The 18,223-nt window shown below is 36.2% G+C and overlaps 1 protein-coding gene across 2 annotated transcripts in view; it reads right to left on the bottom strand.

Annotated features, from left to right (window-relative positions):
• Positions 1 to 18,223, bottom strand: part of LOC145674368 (pyrimidodiazepine synthase-like) — a 61,816-nt gene that overhangs the window by 32,965 nt on the left and 10,628 nt on the right. The window contains exon 2 of one of the 2 annotated variants that reach the window (XM_081744335.1): positions 18,069 to 18,164. The exons of the other annotated variant lie outside the window; for it this stretch is intronic. Coding sequence (XP_081600461.1) covers positions 18,069 to 18,164 — 96 coding nt within the window. The remainder of the gene's footprint in view (positions 1 to 18,068; positions 18,165 to 18,223) is intronic. 2 annotated transcript variants of the gene reach the window in all.

An 18,223-nucleotide genomic window follows, 5' to 3' on the forward strand; every position in this document is an offset into this window, starting at 1 on the left:
CTTGCTTCCTACCTGCTATCGACCTCCCGCTGACAAAGAGAAAAACAGTTTTGCCGCTTCCGAAACAACCGATTCTTTTGTAAGGGGAGGAGAAGCGCGCCAAAATAAGTTTTTAATGAGGAGGTTTACTATTTGTCTACTAGAATACAGTGCTGCATGGGTGGAGATACCTTTCTTGCTTTCAGAAAGTTGTAATGTGTGAACAGTAAATAGAAAGATCGGGTTCAAGATTTTTTAACGACAGCTACAAGATTCTTGTAAAATGACAACCTGGCTTTAGTCAAAAGCTGCAGTCCCGTAATGAAGAGGAGTAAACTGGAAGAGTCATAACAATATGTTTCGGAAAGGCGAACAACCTGCGTGAATCAAGATCGACGCTGCAAGTGGGCGCAGTGCACAACAATGTTTCCTGGGACTTCGTAACGACCTTTCCGCCAAAATGGAGGTAACACTTTGCAGTAAGCACTACGACAAAAGAGGAGCCATCAATGCAATGAGTGTGCGACGCCTTCCACACATGTGGCAGAAAATTATAGAGATGGGAGGTCATTAAATTGAAGGAATTAAACAGATTACGTTCAGAAGAAAATGCCTTGCACAAATTACAATAATGTTGCCATTACTTTTCATCCAGCACTTGCAGTACTGAGCTAGTTAACTCAAGTGCGAGAAAGAAATTCACTAGATGTTATTAATGCTTTTCTTGAAACATCGTAACACCGAGTTCTGTATCTCGTTTAAATGTAGCGTTATATTGGACACTCTAGTGCCCAGCATAAATCTTCAGTAATCATGTCCAAAGGACTTGTTTGTAGACTCATTATACCATTTACATATCATTTAAAGTAGCCACATCCCGAATAAAGAAATGTAACCCGATGGTTAACTACTTCTCTATTAGCTATTGTTATATTCCCTATAAGTAAACTTAAGAAAAAAATGCGCGCAATTTCGTTTTAGAGTGCGTTACCAAGAGGATATGTTGAAGGATGCTGAAAAGTTGCTGAGTGATGCCACGTTCAAGAAGAAGAACCAAGATTTCAAGAAAAACGCGCCCCATCCAAACTCGGATCAAATGGGACAATGTCCCAGGTTCATTACCGCAAAAATTGTCCATTCTCCAACATAAGTCCATTGGATACCAATGGCGGGATATTTTGAAGATTGAAATATATGCGAAGAGAGAATAGTTTCCAAAATTGAAGAAAAATATGTAAGCCAAAGCATGCATATTAAATTAAGTTATTATATATATATATATATATATATATATATATATATATATATATATATATATATATATATATATATATATATATATATATGGATCCGCTGTAATTGTTCAGCACAAAGGTTCCCACCCACAGCACGGTCACCTGGATTTAGTTCCACAACACTGGTTGAGTTGATTTTGAGTATAACGTCCCTTTCAGCAGCGAGGCTATGTGAGACGGAATCTACTAACGTGAAATACGAACCACATGAGCTCCCGCCGGGAATTGAAAAAATGAAATGAAATCTGTGAGTTTTACGTCCCACGGTTATGCCGGTTAGGCTAAAGGAGACGGTGATGATGAGAGATGAGTGAAAATGGTGGAATGAAGAAAGTGGGAGGAAACGGGAGAACCCCGAGAAAACCCACGAGCACGGTGTTTGTCCACCACAAAGTTCACTTGGCGGGGGCTGGGATCGAACCCGGGACCCCATGCACCAGAGGTGAACGCTCTACCACATGATATAAAATACAGTGAGCTGATCAGTACGGGACTGTATACCTACTTTTGGGCCATCCTGTATAACATTAATAAAAAATAGTAATAACAGATAAATGAATAGTGATAATAGGAAGAAATATTAACGTTTGAGGCGAACTTGACCACGTGGGCCAAGTACCGTCCACTCAGTATCCATCAGATCGTCTTCCATGTCCAATTTCAAAGAAACTGCAGTTTTTTTTTTTTTTTTTTAACTACTCTGGGCCTGGTTGTAGCCACTGATGACTAGCGACAAAATCACAAAAAGATCCATGTTTAATCATCTAGAACGATCTAACTCCAAAATCTATCTGTCGTTACGACCATTGTTGGCACTAGCAGTTGTTGTATACGAATAACAACTTGCTAAGCTCCATGTTTGAACTGTTTGACCATAATGCGGAAACGAGTTGTGTCGACCTCTACAGAGTTTGTTCTGAAAGTAATGTCAGTAAGTCTATTAAAAATCATTTACTGAATTATCGTTACAAGTATTTGAAAATCTTCAAAATAGTCTCCTTTTGCGCCGATATATTGGCTCCAGCGGAACTTCCAGCTCTTGGATGCGTTGCAGTAGTCGTCCTCCGGAATGTCTTTTAATGCTGCGTTGCAAGCTGCTTTGATCTCGTCCCCTGTCTCAATATGCTTGTCTTTCAGGGGTGTTTTGAGGCGTGAAACAGAAAAAAGTCGGGGGAGCCAAGTCCGGGCTGTACGGGGGCTGGGAGATCGTTGGCACTCCAGCTTTGACTAGGTAGTCGGTGACGATGAATCTTTGTTCCAACAAGCGCTGCATTTTCACTTGCACAAGATCAAAAAATAACTCCCACGGACAAAGATTCATCGCCTGTCCTCACTCTCCGGATGCTCGGAGCACATTGAGAGACGGAGCGCTGCTTAGCTGGATTCCTCCACTATCAGTTTGAATCGGTTAGACTGTGTCACAATAAATTCACTGACTTTACTTTTAGGACATACCCTGTATATGATGACTATCGCTGTAATCCACGTAATTTCTGGTCTTTATTTCCAACGGTTCAAAAGAAACCTTCCATCTCTCCGCTGCGTCTACCATATTGGATTCGTCCTCCACCACGGACCTGTTTGACTTCTTTAATTCATGCAAATAGAAACATGTACCTATTCAGGGTACAAAGAAAGCCTCCACTCACAAAATTTCGTAAGCGGTACTTGTCTAAATCCCTGTGTCCGCCATATTGAATTCGCCTTTTAGTCCCTTTTGAGAGGAATTTCTCAAATCAAATGAGATATTTGAGTTCTGTAAATCAAAAGCCTCTATGTACCAAATTTTGTTCATTTGTATTAGGAAAAACATTCTTTTCTGCGAATCCGCCATATTGATTTTACTTCTCTTCCTTTGGGGGGATGGATTTCCCAAAACGTTGTGTAATAAGTGTAATGTTAGTTTTATGTATATCGAAAAGCCCTCGTATACAAAGTTGTGCGCCCATAAATTTATTGGTTGAAAACAAACCTTTCCTTCTCCCTGTGGCCGCCATATTGAATTACTGTAAATATTATTCTGTGCCTCAGAAAGCTCTCATGAAGTAAATTTTGTGACTTCATATTTAACGAATGAGTAGCCAATGTAATACTAATAAAATAGTCTATGTAATAGTAATAATACACGCTTTTCCAATACTTTGTTCTACCTTACATGTTATTGGTCAGTTCCCTGGAACAAAAGGAAATTGATAGGAGGACTGTCACCACACTGAGGTTTCACTGAACGTATCGGTAAAAGCCTCATTGAAATCGATCAAGTAGTTTTTGAGTTACTAAAGGACAAATATACCTACTCCTCTTCATTATAATTCTAATAGTATTGATATGTAATAAGCTTTATGTAATTAATAGATGGCATACGTTTTGTTATAGGAACAGGTGAATCATTTTGGAGATTAGATGTGGTATAGAAAAAATATGCAGATAGTAATTAGGACCTTAAATAAGCTCCACAATAAAATAAATTTTGTACACTGAAATATACTGTAGTGGCGTATTTTTAGATTTTATCATTAATACTCACAGTTGGTTAATATGCATTTTGCTGTATAACAGCTCGAAGGGTTTCTCATGATATCACTAATCATTACAATTCTTCCAAGCCTGCCTGTTTAGTTTTATTCGATCTCGAAAAGGCATTTGATAAAGTATGGCACCTGGGACTTTTATTCAAGCTTCTGTCTTTCCGTCTTCCAATCACGTACATCCGCTTCATTTTTAATTTTCTCTCAAACCGCCTGGCTTACATTTACATCAATGACAGTGTCTCTTATCCTGTTTTTCTTCATAGCGGCGTTCCGCAAGGCTCTGCCTTGTCCCCACTGCTGTATCTGCTTTATGTCGCTGACATGCCGTCCTTACCGCAAAATATTCATACATTTCAGTACGCCGATGACACGGCTTTCCTGGCGTTAACAAAGACTATCTCTCAAATAAACACTGCGATGAATGAAGCTATCCGTCGCTTTAGCGATTGGTGTCGGACGTGGCGCTTAACAATAAACGCTACCAAAACTCAGGCCATAGTCTTTATTCCACCAAAACGTCGATCACGAGTTCATCGAAACCCAGCTCGTCTTGCCCTTACCGTCAATGATGCTGCCATACAGCACTCAAAGACAGTGAAATACTTGGGTATAACATTTGATCATCATCTTACATGGCGTCCACACCTCGCTACCGTTGTAAGCAAAGCCAAAAATAGATTAAATTTACTTAAACGTCTCATAGGTACAACGTGGGGTCTCCATTCTTCTACGCTTATCAACACCTACAAGGTCTTCCTCCGTCCCGTACTTACATATGGTTTTACCTCCTGGATATCAGCAAGCGCAAAACATTACGAAAAGCTGTTAATAATGGAACGACATGCTCTCCGCCTAGCCTACCGCATTAAATTACCAAGTCCAAAACGTGAATTGTACGACCGCATCACATTTCCTCACCTACTTTATCATATTGAAGCTCTTCGTATTAAATATATAACTCAACGGTATGACAACGAACACGCTTTATTTTTTGAAACCGTTTACAGCGACGCTCCCTACACTCACAGCCATCACCACACGTCTACACCTCTCTCACTGCTTTTCGCATTATATAAATATACCATACCTCCAAATCATCCGGACTATAACATCATCAGTATCCTCAGCACATCACACGTACCGGCCCATATCTCACCTTCATATCATGCACAGTAAACCCGCTTGTCACTAACAGGACCTCCTCACGTATAATAAAATAAATAAATAATTAAATAAAACTTATGGCGGTTTAATACAGTTCATAAATGTCTCTTTGCCCAACTGAAAATATTTCTTTTTCCGACACAAATATGTTAAATCTCTTTCCCTAATAGAGGGTGTAGCCCTCGCAATGGGTGCTAGCTACACCATAGCTAGCTAACTTAAAAAAAAAAAAAAAAATTCTCATGATATCCACAAATCGCAGTAATGTGTTGCATCGATTTTTCTTTTTGGAAGAGAGATTGCAGACTTCCTTCTTCGAAGGGAGATGGCGACTCACTGTTAATTAAGATAACAAAGGAATTAAAGTATTCTTAATGACATACAGTAATGTCGAAGATTCTGGACTTTTGAAATGAAGTGAAATAAAAGTTACACGTTCCACAGGTGTGTCCTTTAGGCTAAAGAAGACGGGTGAATGGTTATGAAAGAACTATAGTGATAAGCATGTGGGAGGAATCGGGAAAACATACGAACACGATATTGTCCACCAGCAACTAACATGGTCTGGGATCAAACCAGGGATCACAGAGATTATTCTCGAGTTCTGTTCCTATACCTAGATGCAGATGTTACTACAAAATACTACTTCGTTATTGCTATTAGGTATAGGATTCGAAACGCAGGGAATCGAACCCGGGTCTCCCACGCCAAAGGCGCCTACGCTAACCGCTTAGCCACGACGAAACTCACGTACGGAAGTATTGGTACTTTCAGCACTTGGCTAACATTAACATGATATAAAAAATATTCTCCCTCCAAAAATGATCACCAAATATGACTTTTAAACTTACCGAAGAGCTCGTCCGAAAGCATTAAACTCCTGTTAATGGCAATGTTGCCGAAGATAATTGATTTTTTTTTCCTGGTACACTTTAGCAGAGGAGATATCAACAAGAGACTACAGTAAAATGTCATTGCAGCGAACTTCAGTTTAACCTTTTCAGGACGAACGGATCAAGGATTAAACCAGCAGTTTAAACCTCCATAGTTCGGACCCTAATTAACCTAGAGAGATGATTTAGGTGTACTTCTTCAGGAAGGACGAAACTTTCAAACGGTATGCATTTCTGTTACATAGGGAGTCCCACAGCGAAAGGGGAGAGGGGAAAATTTCGCTTAGTTTCCCTTCCCCTCAGAATTGGGAGGGGGAAAACTTGTTCCTAATTGTCCCAGAGATATAAGACATATCTCGTTGGAAAGCACAGCTGACAGATTCCAATGAGGTAACTTTTGTGCCACTCATGACCAACCCCTAAAAGAAGGAGAAAGTCAAAAAGTCGAGGAAAAAACTTTTTCAAAGTTTGTGCGGCTATGGCAACACTATTATTTGTCGTACACAAGGAGGGCACCAAAGTTACCTTGTTGAAATCATATTCATTGTGCTTTAAATGAGGTATAACTCATATCTCTGTGACAATTAGGGACGTCGCAAGGGCTGCCATCGAAAAATATGCAGGATGGTTCACGTAGGTATGATGTTCCGTAGTTTTTTGCTCCTTTGTTATACGCCCTTCATTTTTTGTACAATGGTCACTAATGTCTGGCGTATATGTGAGAACTATTGTTTCCTGCGTACGACAAATAACAGTGTTGCCCTAGTCCCACAAACTTTGACTTTTTTTTTTTTTTTTTTTTACGGCTTGGGCACGGGGGACACAAAAGATACGTCGTTAAAACCTGGGTCCCATAAGATTTCCAGCGAGGTATGAGTTATATCTCTGTAACAATTACGGGCGTCGCTAAGGCTGCCAACGTTCGAGTAGACCAAAATGTCGAAAAAACTTGTACAGAGCGATTCTCGTAGGAAACACGTTCGGAACTTGGTATTGAACTTTCGCCCTTCATTTTCTTACATGATTGTACCCAATGTCTGGCGTGCTCGTGAAAATATTTTTTCCTGTGTACGACACGTAACAGCGTTGCCAGCCTCTCACAAATTTCCACAAACTTTTTTTTTTTTTTTTTAATTTTGTGTAGATTGTCCAGTTCACATTCAAATTTTCAGAAACCGTGTCGTTATTGTTCTATTCAACATTTTAGGGGCCGTTTTGAACCCAACACATTGTTGCAGGCCGAAACTATGGAGTTAGGCAACCAGTAGAGAAGTTACGTATGGCGGGTTGACAGATGTTGCACGCGCTTTGCTTAAATTTGAATGGCAAAACCCATTACATACTGGTAACTTCAAAGGCCTCAAGAGACGCAGTGAGAGGTACTCGGACGGATATAGATTTATTAGAAAAAAAAATATTTCCACTTGATATCGTGTTACTTCTACGAATTTGCTACAAACTCACTCCAACATCTATACATAGCAATTCACTTCCTTTGTGAGTCTCCTATCCTTTACTTGTGTAAGGAAGCATGCACAATGGGAAGGAGATTCATGGTCATAACAGAACGATGCGCTGAGTAGACAGCGCAGGTTCAACTAGTAATAATAAAAACAGGAAAAGAGAACAATGAATTGAAGGTTCGATATATACGCCGTTTTGTCCTGATAACCTCGAAATGTGTATAACCTCCTTCGATTTTCACTGTATACCAGAATAACTTTTCTTTCTTTTTTTTTTCTTCCGTCGATATTTTTGTTGAGACCGGACAATGGCAGGTCCAGGACACACTAAAACTCAAACTTACTTTTGAACTTATGTGCACCACCTAATGGTTGATTTTTCCGAACGTACTCACTTCGCTTTAAAACTAGAGTAGCTTTCGCATCATGAAAAATTAAGTGTTACCAATAACTATATAGTTAACGTTCCTTTATGAGCTGTATTGTTTACATTGGCCCTCCATTGAGACATTTAGTGATTAAGGTAGAAAATAAATTAATGTGAACTTCACAAGACTCAAAGCGTATTTTTCATAAAATTGTTTTCCTTAAAATTCATAATTTTGTTAAAATCTAGCTGAAAATACGCATTCTTCGCAGCGACCGCGAAAACTATGGATCTGACACTAATATCGGTCATTTTGGATTAATTTTACATGTCTCGGTATCTTCCCCGGAAACGAATAGGGTGAATTTGGAAGTTAATGCGATCAAAGTTTCACCATTTATCTCATCAACCGCGAAAACTATGAATTTGACACTAATATCGGTCATTTTCTACTAATTTTACATGTCCCGGCAAATGATTGACATGAGACCCCTGGTTCAAATTGTGAAAAAAAAAAAAAAAAAAAAAAAACGCTTCGCCATGGTTTCGGGCTTGGACCAAGGTACCTGTGACCAAAATTTGGTAGCTCTCGATCCACTCGTCTGGTCCCGAGGCCGCAGACAAACACACAAACAAACTATATTTTATTTATATTAGATAAATACCGAAACATTTTAAGCGTCATCTCAAACACTAAAGAATCGTCTCAATCTGCAAAATGAATCTAACGCGAAAAATGAACGACACCATCAAGAAACTATTATGACTAGCGACCGGATGTTAGGCAAAACGCCTATTCTTTAATATTAAAGATACAATAAGAAATAACGTTTTAAAGTTTATATGGAGGGTTATAGTTTCGATTTAGGCCAATTTTATTTTGCCTAAATAATTGCTTTAGTGCCTAATGTTGCCTATTCTGTGCATTTTCTTCAAAATAAGTCTTCATTGGAAAAATATATAATTTATATAATATAAATAACACACTCACACACACTTGTAAACACAAGCATGTGGTACATTACAATGGAATGGGTATCAAGCTTCGTTTTTATATATTCAGTAAAAGATGTTAACAAACAGGTATGTTTCTATATTTTTTGAACATTATCTATGACTTGAATCTATTTTTTTTAATTGTATTGATTATTTATCTTCATTATTACGAGTTACATTTTAGGGCCTATTTTCCAGGTTTTTAATGGCTAAACATCCGGTCTCTAACTATGACTTATTTCAGCCTTAGATACCTAGACTACAGTAAGTCGGGAATAGAAGTTATTCTTTTATTATGAGACACTGTAGGAAACGCCATCAGAGATCACAATCAAATATGGTGCAATAAGCCCTTTAGCAGTGGTCCTGTAATTCAACTCTCCTGGAGACTAAATAGTGTAGTACAGGGTAGCCAGAAAATCCCTTTACATATGAACTAAATGCGTGTAACAATGAAAGAAGTTAACGTATTTAAGATTTGAACCTCCCACCCTGATTATTAATATGGCAACATTGATCTTCACGTGAATTGCCGCGTAAGTGTCACACGACTTCTCGCCAAGGGAGGAGAATAAAGTCTGTGCGTTGACCAGTTCATTGTCTCGCCTTTCTGTGTTTGGTGAACAACAATGGCAGATATCAATGTCTTCACTTTCGAGGAGCGCTTGTGTGGGTCCATGAACAGAAGCCCAACAACAAAAATACGCCACACATGATGGATAAGTTTCGCGAACGGTTTGGTAAGGAGTCACCAATTCGTCAGACTTTGATTAGATGAAAGAAAGCTTTTCGCCTGGGAAGTGTTTTGTATGATCCTCATTCTGGTCGTCCCATCAACCGAAAGAAAACGTGTGTAGAAAACTTAGAGCGTCAGTGATGCGCTCACCCTGCAAGTAGACCAGAAACAGTTAAGTATTATTAGTGCAAGGGTGAAATTAAGTGCAGGAGTAAAGAGACTTTCTGGCTACGCTGTACTCTAAGAGTTGATCTTGGATGGTGGCCTGCGGACAACCCAGTTATATCAGATTCAAGTCCCAATTCGCGCTTCGGAGCCCACGTTAATTGTAAATCCTGTCCTTCATAGGGAGGCAAGAACGGTAAAGAACATCCCCGCTGTGCATTCATAATTTGAAAGATCGTTTGTACGAAGCTCGTTCCAACGTGTAAAATAAATGTTTTTCGATTTATACATTGACTAGCCTTAGCCTCTGACTAGCCTAAGGTAACAAGGGTAAAAATCAGCAAGAAAAATACGGTATGGGAACAGGAATACATACTACCAAATGAATATAACAAATTATGGGTACTAAACACAACGAGCGGGGCACAGTGGAAGAAACAGAGTTTGTAAGAGTGTGGTGTCTATGCTACGTCACTGTTACCAGATCCAAAATACAAATTAAAGGTAGGTACCAAGATTTTATATTACCAGTATCCAGATTTAAAGGTGGTTTATATTTATGAATAAAAAAATATTCTTTTATCTCCCCCTTCCACCCGAACCTATCACATTAAGCTGTTCTATTTTACGTGTATACTGTTTTAGGTGAAGTGGCAATCCCGACATACCCGCTTCTTACTTTTTGTGGATTGTTTAATGTGTGTTAATATTGCATTTGGTTTGTCCTATGTATTTAAGAGTCACATTCACACTGAGCATGATAAATACCTGACTTATTTAGTGGATCAACAAAACTTTGTGAACGATCCTCAAACTAAGTTAGGTATTTATCGTGCTCATTGAGGATGTGACTTACATACATAGGTCAAACCAAACGGAATATTAACATCCGAATTATAGAACACATTAGACAACAAAAAAGAAAAGAATCACAATAAGAGATGTGATACGTTCAGAAAAATAAAAATAAAAAAAAAAAAAACTGTAGATTACGGAACATTTTTTAATTCATACATATAAACTGCCTTTAAATCTGGATTCTAGCAACATTGTTAAATATGGCTATCTACCTTTGATCTGTATTTTGGTTCTGGCAACATTGACCTAGCATACACACCACGCTCCTTTCGAAGTCAACTCTTTCTTTCTTCCACTGTGCTCTGTTCTTCCTTTTCAATACCCATTTTTTGCGTTACTTTCATTTGGTTGTATGTATTCCTATTCCCATCCCCTTTTCATCTTTGTTACTTTAGCACTAAAGACGGAACTAGCTTGTTGTTTCAATATGTCTGGAGAATATTTAATCTTCCCACGGGAGGATATATAGGCAAGTATCCAATTTTTTGTTTGAATCATCCTCTCATCCGCTTACATAATTTTAAGCACCACTGATGGTAATTATATAATTGCTCACGTTTGCATGAATTTCTTGCGCTTTTTAATTAATTTGAGAATGGAGAATTAAACTAAACTATTTCTAAATATATCCATCCATAAGGTTACAAGAAAAATAACACAAAGTTGGGATATGAACTTGCTTATATCTAATTAATTCTTGATTAATATTAAAATATTGTGTAACACGTACGCACAATTCCTGTGTAGACTAGTTTTCTTTTAATATCGATATAATTACTCAGAAATAATTAGCAAAATATTGAAGGAATAAAGAGATAAAGTCACTCTTTTTCTTAACACTCGGACAGCTTTAACCCTACGTACACCATGCGATTACAGGTAACACCGCACACCAACGGAGGGTTAAAAAATGTGCACGACATAATTCATTATTTTCTGACTCAGAAAATGTAATGTTCTTTATTTTGTGCCTTCAGTTGTCTTAGTTTATAATTAGTACAAAATAGAGAAGAATATTACATTTTCTGGGATAGAAAATAATGATTTATGTGATGGACATTTTTTAACCCTCCCTTGGTGTGTTATGTTACGCGTAACCCCTTGGTATACATAGGGTTTCCACTTTTAATATCATCATTCTAAAATCAGCAGGGTTTCTTTCGTATAGGTGTACAACGATATGCTTCAGCTATGCCCGTAACGACGCCTGGTGTCTGAATCTTTAATATAAGTGGAAATATTACCTCTTGCACATTATGGTAACACGATACACCAAGGGAGGGTACTTTATGTCCACCACGAAACTTTTTTTTTTTTTTTTTTTTTAATTTTGAGTTAATTTCTAGAAATCAAAAGTACTGAATTACAGAAAATATAAATTACATTATTTTTGACGCAAAACCTGACTTATGATATGATACTAAAGAAACATCCATAATAATTCTTATCGTGATAAAAGTGTGTACAATTTCTAACCCATCTTGGTGTACATAGGGTTAAACTACATAACTACCTTAAAGCTGATTTTTTATATATATCAACTTTAACCCTTATCCGGGCAAGCGAGGCCTCCCAGGCCCAGTAGCTTCATATTGTTTTTCGAATTTCTCAATAACCATAAATATTTCGATGATATAACATTCTGAATTCTTCTACCTTTGGTCGAAGTTAAAGTCATGAACATATCGAGTATCCCAGTTGCCGTCTACGTTACAAAAATAGCTTGCCCGGATAAGGGTTAAGGCAGTTATGTAGTTTAACCCTACCTATATATATCAGCACTTCTGGTCAAGAGGGAGGGTATGGTATATCCGGGTATCAACTGAGCACTACAGTTGACCCGCCTGATACTACTTCTGGTTAAACAGTTTAATTTTTTTTTCATATATTATTTATTTTTTTTTATTTTTTTATTTTTATTTTTATTTTATTTTATTATTATTTTTTTGTGTGGATCTAGTAATAGATTATGTGTTTCATTATTTTTATATACATTTTTCTTTTCACTTTAAAGCTATTATTTAATTAATTATCTTAATAAGGAACGGAAAACTTAAGAAAGACTATTTGTACATCATTAAGTAATGTTTTAGTATGATTTATTCAACGGTTTCTTCTTTATGATCTATATTATCTAAGATACAAGCAAATGTATATCTCAAATTTAATACAGCACATGACAGTCCAAAACTATAAATAATACTTTCTATAAGGCCAGCGTTTCTCAAACTTTCTTCAAGTGAGGACTACAGTTGTTAGTTAGAAGCTCTATGGACTATCCTACTCCTGTTCCCCTTCGAGAGCAATTTTATCATTCTTTTTAATGTCTTGAGCATGTATCAGTATTTTAAATTAGTATTAATTAAAATTAACCTTAATTTTATATCGGTATCAATAGAAAATACTTTCTTGTTTTTCTAATAATTAACGGCTAACAAATACACCTATGTAAGATATTACAGGGTTCAGCTGAAATTCTGATACTGATTTCCCTGACTTCCTTAATTTCCATGACTAAGAAGTTTCTCCTGACCCGAGACACAGCTACACAGTATCAATATTGGTTAGGTTTAGAAAACAAATGGTTTCTTTTCGAGCGTCGATAGGAAAAAAATATAGTGATCCTCAAAAAATCTAATTCGAAATTTCTGCCGATTTACACATTTTTTGGCCCTAACATGCCGAAAAATGGATTTTTGGATCTCGGTTCGACCGACCGTCCCGATGAAAAGTGTTCACTCCCCTAGAAGCCATACCATTCAATATATCGAGACCAAATATAAAACTAACGTTTTAAAAAAGATTTCTTAGAGACTTTAGGAGTACTTTACTAAAGGACTGAAATCAAAATCGACGATTTTCTCGAAGACGGCTCTAACGATTTTGTTCCGAGTTCATAAATCAATGTTCCACTAACATTCTATAATACGGCATCAGTAGTTTTATCTAGAAAAAATCCAGAAGGTGTAGTTTATTCTTGCGGCTGAGTTTTTCGCGAACAATTTTCTTTAATAATAATAATAATAATAATTTTGTTCATGCTTCATGAATAAATATTCCATTAATAACTTGACAATACGGCATATAACTCATTGTCTCGAAAAAATCCACAAAGGGTAGTTTATTCTTGGTGGTGAGTTCTCACAGGATTTTCTCAAAAAACGACTCACGTAACCTTGTTCATATTTCATTAATAGATTGCAGGGTAGAGATTTAAATCACTTGATTTTTTTAATAAAAATCGTTGATTTAAATCAAATTCCAAAATAAAATAAAGTGAAAATAAGTAAAATCCCGTTTCTGTTCTGTTATTTTGGTTACGGAAGTTAATAATCATAATATCATGAGACTCAAATGTACAGTATGTACAACATAATATGAAAACAAGTGTCATGCTCAGGATGATTAGGGAAAATCCCGTTTTGAACGGATAACTGAGCAATCCTGGTTTCTTCTCTTCGTAACAATGGGTTTGGATTTTTAAATCGTTAACTGTTGCAACGGGGAAATCACCATCGACATTTAAGACGAAAATTCTTTTGTGTGCGCGTCAGCTTGTTTGTTCCCAGATAATAGGGCGTATTTAGAGTGGTCCTATCCCTTCTCAGATTTTTTTAAAGATTTATAGCTTTAGGCGAAATTTATGTATTTCGTACCTCAAGCTAGTTCCATTTTTTTAAAAAATATGCCCCTATCAAATATCAGTAACTTTTGTGAAAAAAAAAATGTCATTTTGATAAACGTTGCTATACTTTTTTCCTTAATGCTTAACCTTTTAAATTATATTATCTATTTTTATTCTATTAAAAATTGAATCTTCATTATTCGAATAAAAAAGTACCAATAACCTTTTTACTTCGTTTTTTTATTCAAGACTGGAGGCATTGTAGAACATGTTACATATGCTTTTACACCTTTCTGAGTCGAGACATAGTGCGTGATATCATAAATTTAAAAAGATATTTTTTGTTATGCCTATTATTCTTATTTTTTCGTTTAGTGCACCCCTTAGTATTTTTCAGATCTCTGCGTGAAAACAGGGTGGTCCAGAGGGGAAAATGTAATATATATATATATATATATATATATATATATATATATATATATATATATATATATATATATATATATATTTAACAAAATAGCTTTTTTTCGCGATTCATATGGAAACATACGATTTGTACCGTTTGAAAGACTGTTCTATTCTGGAGAGAATGATGTACGAACCATGATCCTAGGATAAATAGGGATGTTTCAGAAAACTGTTACCTGAGATCCTGTTTTATGCGGAATATTATTTTTCGCGGGCTTACTTTTGCACCTAGAAGAATGAAATTTTGCACATTTATTCAATGCACCCCTTAGTATTTTTCAGTGTTTCAGATCTCTTCCTTAAAACAGGGGTTGGTCCAGAGGGATAAAAAGTAAAAAAGGATATTTTTAACAGAAAATCCCTTTTTTCGTGATTTTTTTCGCCCCAGATACAGAATGAAGATATTTGAATGGTACGAAAAGAATAATGTACAAATAACGACCCTAGAATAAATAGGGATATCTGAGGAGATTTTTATATTACATGAGGGTTATCTGTGGCATTGTGGGGATGTTGTTAGCTCATTGTTAAATATTTTCCCCGCCGTTACTGTTCAAGATAGCTTGAAATTTTATGTACACATTTAGTACACCCCTTAGTATTTCCCAGTTGATTTTGAGATATGTGCGTTAACACAAGGGAGTCTAGAGGGGATCAAAATTTGAAAAAAAAAAAAAAAAATTAGAAAAATCCTATTTTCCCTCAAAATTTCCCACTTCAGTGACATGATAGGGAAATGTGAATGTTACCGTTTCAAAGGCTGTTCTATTCTGAAGAGAATGAGTTACGAACCATGATCCTAGGATAAATAGGGATGATGATGTAGCTGCTTGACTGAAAGTCTATAATTTACCTTTTTAAAAGCCATAATTTAAAAGGGTTAAGAAACATTGTTTGGGATTGATATAGGTTAACATTTGGAGATTAATTCAAAATTCAACCATAATACTTTCACTTAAATGGCATAATTAGCATTTAATACTAATTCCTAATGCCTTTTCTTCAGTTCGGAACTTGTAATTTACGAGCAAAAAGATTTGATTTAAATCAAAAAAATCAACAAAAATGATTTTTTTAAAAAAATATCATGATTTTTTTCCACCCTGATAGATTGTCACCTATATCGCAACAAAAACATCTTCTATGGCCAAAATATGTTTTCTTAATTTTTTGTTTCTGTATGTCCTTCTAAGTAATAATTTACTTATTTTTATGTAATTCTGTATTATCGATACTATGTAGTACTGACACTTCCTTGTGGCGACACGACAGTCCCAGATAGACTGCCGCACGGAATAGGTTTAGTGGCTGTGTGAGACCAACATTAGAAACTGGATGCAGTTAGCTAAGGATAGAAGTCAGTGGAGAGCTTTTGTGAACGCGGCATTGAACCTCCGGCTTCCATAGGCCAAAGAGTTAGTTTTAGTGAGACCAACATGTCACCACGCAAATTTTAGTCGATTGTGTCCGGATATTTTTTCCCAGGAAAATGCGAACGCATAAGTTAGTAACAAGTTTAGTATAGTGTCAACTTCTGCACGCTTTGTTGTATTTTCACTCCACGTGACTGTTGTTCCGCCTCAGTTTTGAATTACTTTAAAAATATATTAGACCTTTGGGTAATGTGGTTTTTAAAATAAATATTATAAATGGTATTCAAATAACGAAATATACAACAACTAGTTAGATTAACATGAAATTAAACTTTTAACCATGGGTTTCATTCAAAGACCTTCTATTTCTGCCACTTTGGCTGGAGCCATGTAAAATCACGTTGTACTTACAATTCCACAGGCCAAGTCTGTTTCTCTTACTACCAAGCCGACTCTTATACACTGCAATAGGTTTTAATGTGAAATGTGAGATAAGTAAGTCACCACAAGTCATAAGCTAACAAGACTATTTGAGACGAACCTGGCACCACGTGGCCATAAGGAAACATTTTATGTGAGACCAATGTGGTCTCACGCAGCATTTAACGTGTTAATGACTATACTGATGCGCAAATCACCTGTCACGAAAATAATTATAAGCTTTTCTCTCTCTCTCTCTCTCTTTTTTTTTTTTTTTTTCCTATTTCCTCAAATACGACTCTCGGCGATTTTGTTGATATCTCAAATGTTCCATAAATAACTCTAACATATGAAAGTTATTTATTATTAAGACATCCACAAAAGGTAGTTTACTTTTGGAGTTGAGTTTTCTTCGCAAGAAGTTTTTCGAGAACACGATTTTGTGTTTCAAAAATAAATGCTTCAGTACTAACTGCACCTTAACATGATTTGGTCTAAGAAATTAGAGCGAGAAAATTTAGTGTGGTGAGCCATATCTTTCATTTAATCTACCTTTTATCATCCTTACAGCTGTCCAATGTTCCCCCTTTTATTTTATTTTTTTTAATACAGTATACGCTCACTTTCTTCCTGTACATATTTATTATAAGTTTAACTTCTTGCGTTTGGATACCAAACAATAGTCATACACAAGCGATATCTTTAATATTTCTGTATTCTAAATACACTCAAACAAGTAAACACGTATCATACTTTGGTCTATCTCTCGTTATCTACACTCAACAAACTTAACTTTTTGTTTTCTGGTAACATCTGATTTTTTTTTTTTTTTTTTCTTATTTGTTCTTTCAAACCTTGAAGTTTTATCACCTTGCGACGCTCTTCAAGCTTCATTTCTAAAAATTTCTTCAGCTATTTTCTTATTGTATTTTTGAATCTGTTTGGTTTTTTGAGGTGTTCTTCATAACTGCGGACATGTGAAAAGAAAGAAAGAAAAAAAAACATATTTGACTCTGCGATATATAGTAATTTCCCTGACTTTTCCCGACTCATTTTAATTCCTCCGACTTTTTCTGACTCATTTTAATTTCCCTGAATTTTTCTGCCTCATTTTTATTTCCCTGATTTGTTTTTATTTCCATGACTTTCAATGCCAGTATGAAACCTGTATTAGAACTTAATAGAAATTGTATCACATATCTGTATAAGCTATACCTATCTTAGATTCCCAGCTATAATGTGTGATACGCAATTCGTTTGAACTATTTTTTCCATCTTTTTGAAACTACAGTTCAATCTAGAACTCGAGAACCACAGCTTGAGAAACTCTGTTTTAAGCCCTATCATCCCAAACTTGAAACACTACTTTCTGTCCGGAGTTTTTTTACTTTGAATGACTTCTATCTAGTGCCTCAGAAGAACAACAATTTTAAATAACCAAATTTCTCAAGCTAACTGTTAAAAATGCAATAGACTCAAGTTTTCGCTACATCTACAGTGCGTTTTTCAAGGAGCTGTTACACGCGTTAATACTTGTTACAAATGTGTATTATACATATGTTTTCAACAGCCACGTACACAAAAGCTACTTGACACATGAAATGGACAGAAAATAATGAGTTATTGTGAAAAGACGAAGCAAGATACAACCACTTCCCAGCAAATATTCTAAGTAAAGAGTACAGTTATGTTAGTCGCCAGTTAGGTGTGCACAGCATCTTTTTGATATCCTTACCTTCCAGCTGGGAGAACGGAGATCTAAGAGGTCTGCGAGCAAGCTGGGGGTGAGGAATGGGACTACTTGTCAAGAAAGGCGGATCGTCAGAATATGCTGCGAATTATGGAAAATTATTTCACTAACACGAAAAATAATAGTCAACTTTTCGTTGA

Source organism: Thermobia domestica, chromosome 17 (genome assembly GCF_964235325.1).
Source record: "Thermobia domestica chromosome 17, izTheDome1.hap1.1, whole genome shotgun sequence".
NCBI classification, from domain to species: Eukaryota; Metazoa; Arthropoda; class Insecta; order Zygentoma; family Lepismatidae; genus Thermobia; species Thermobia domestica.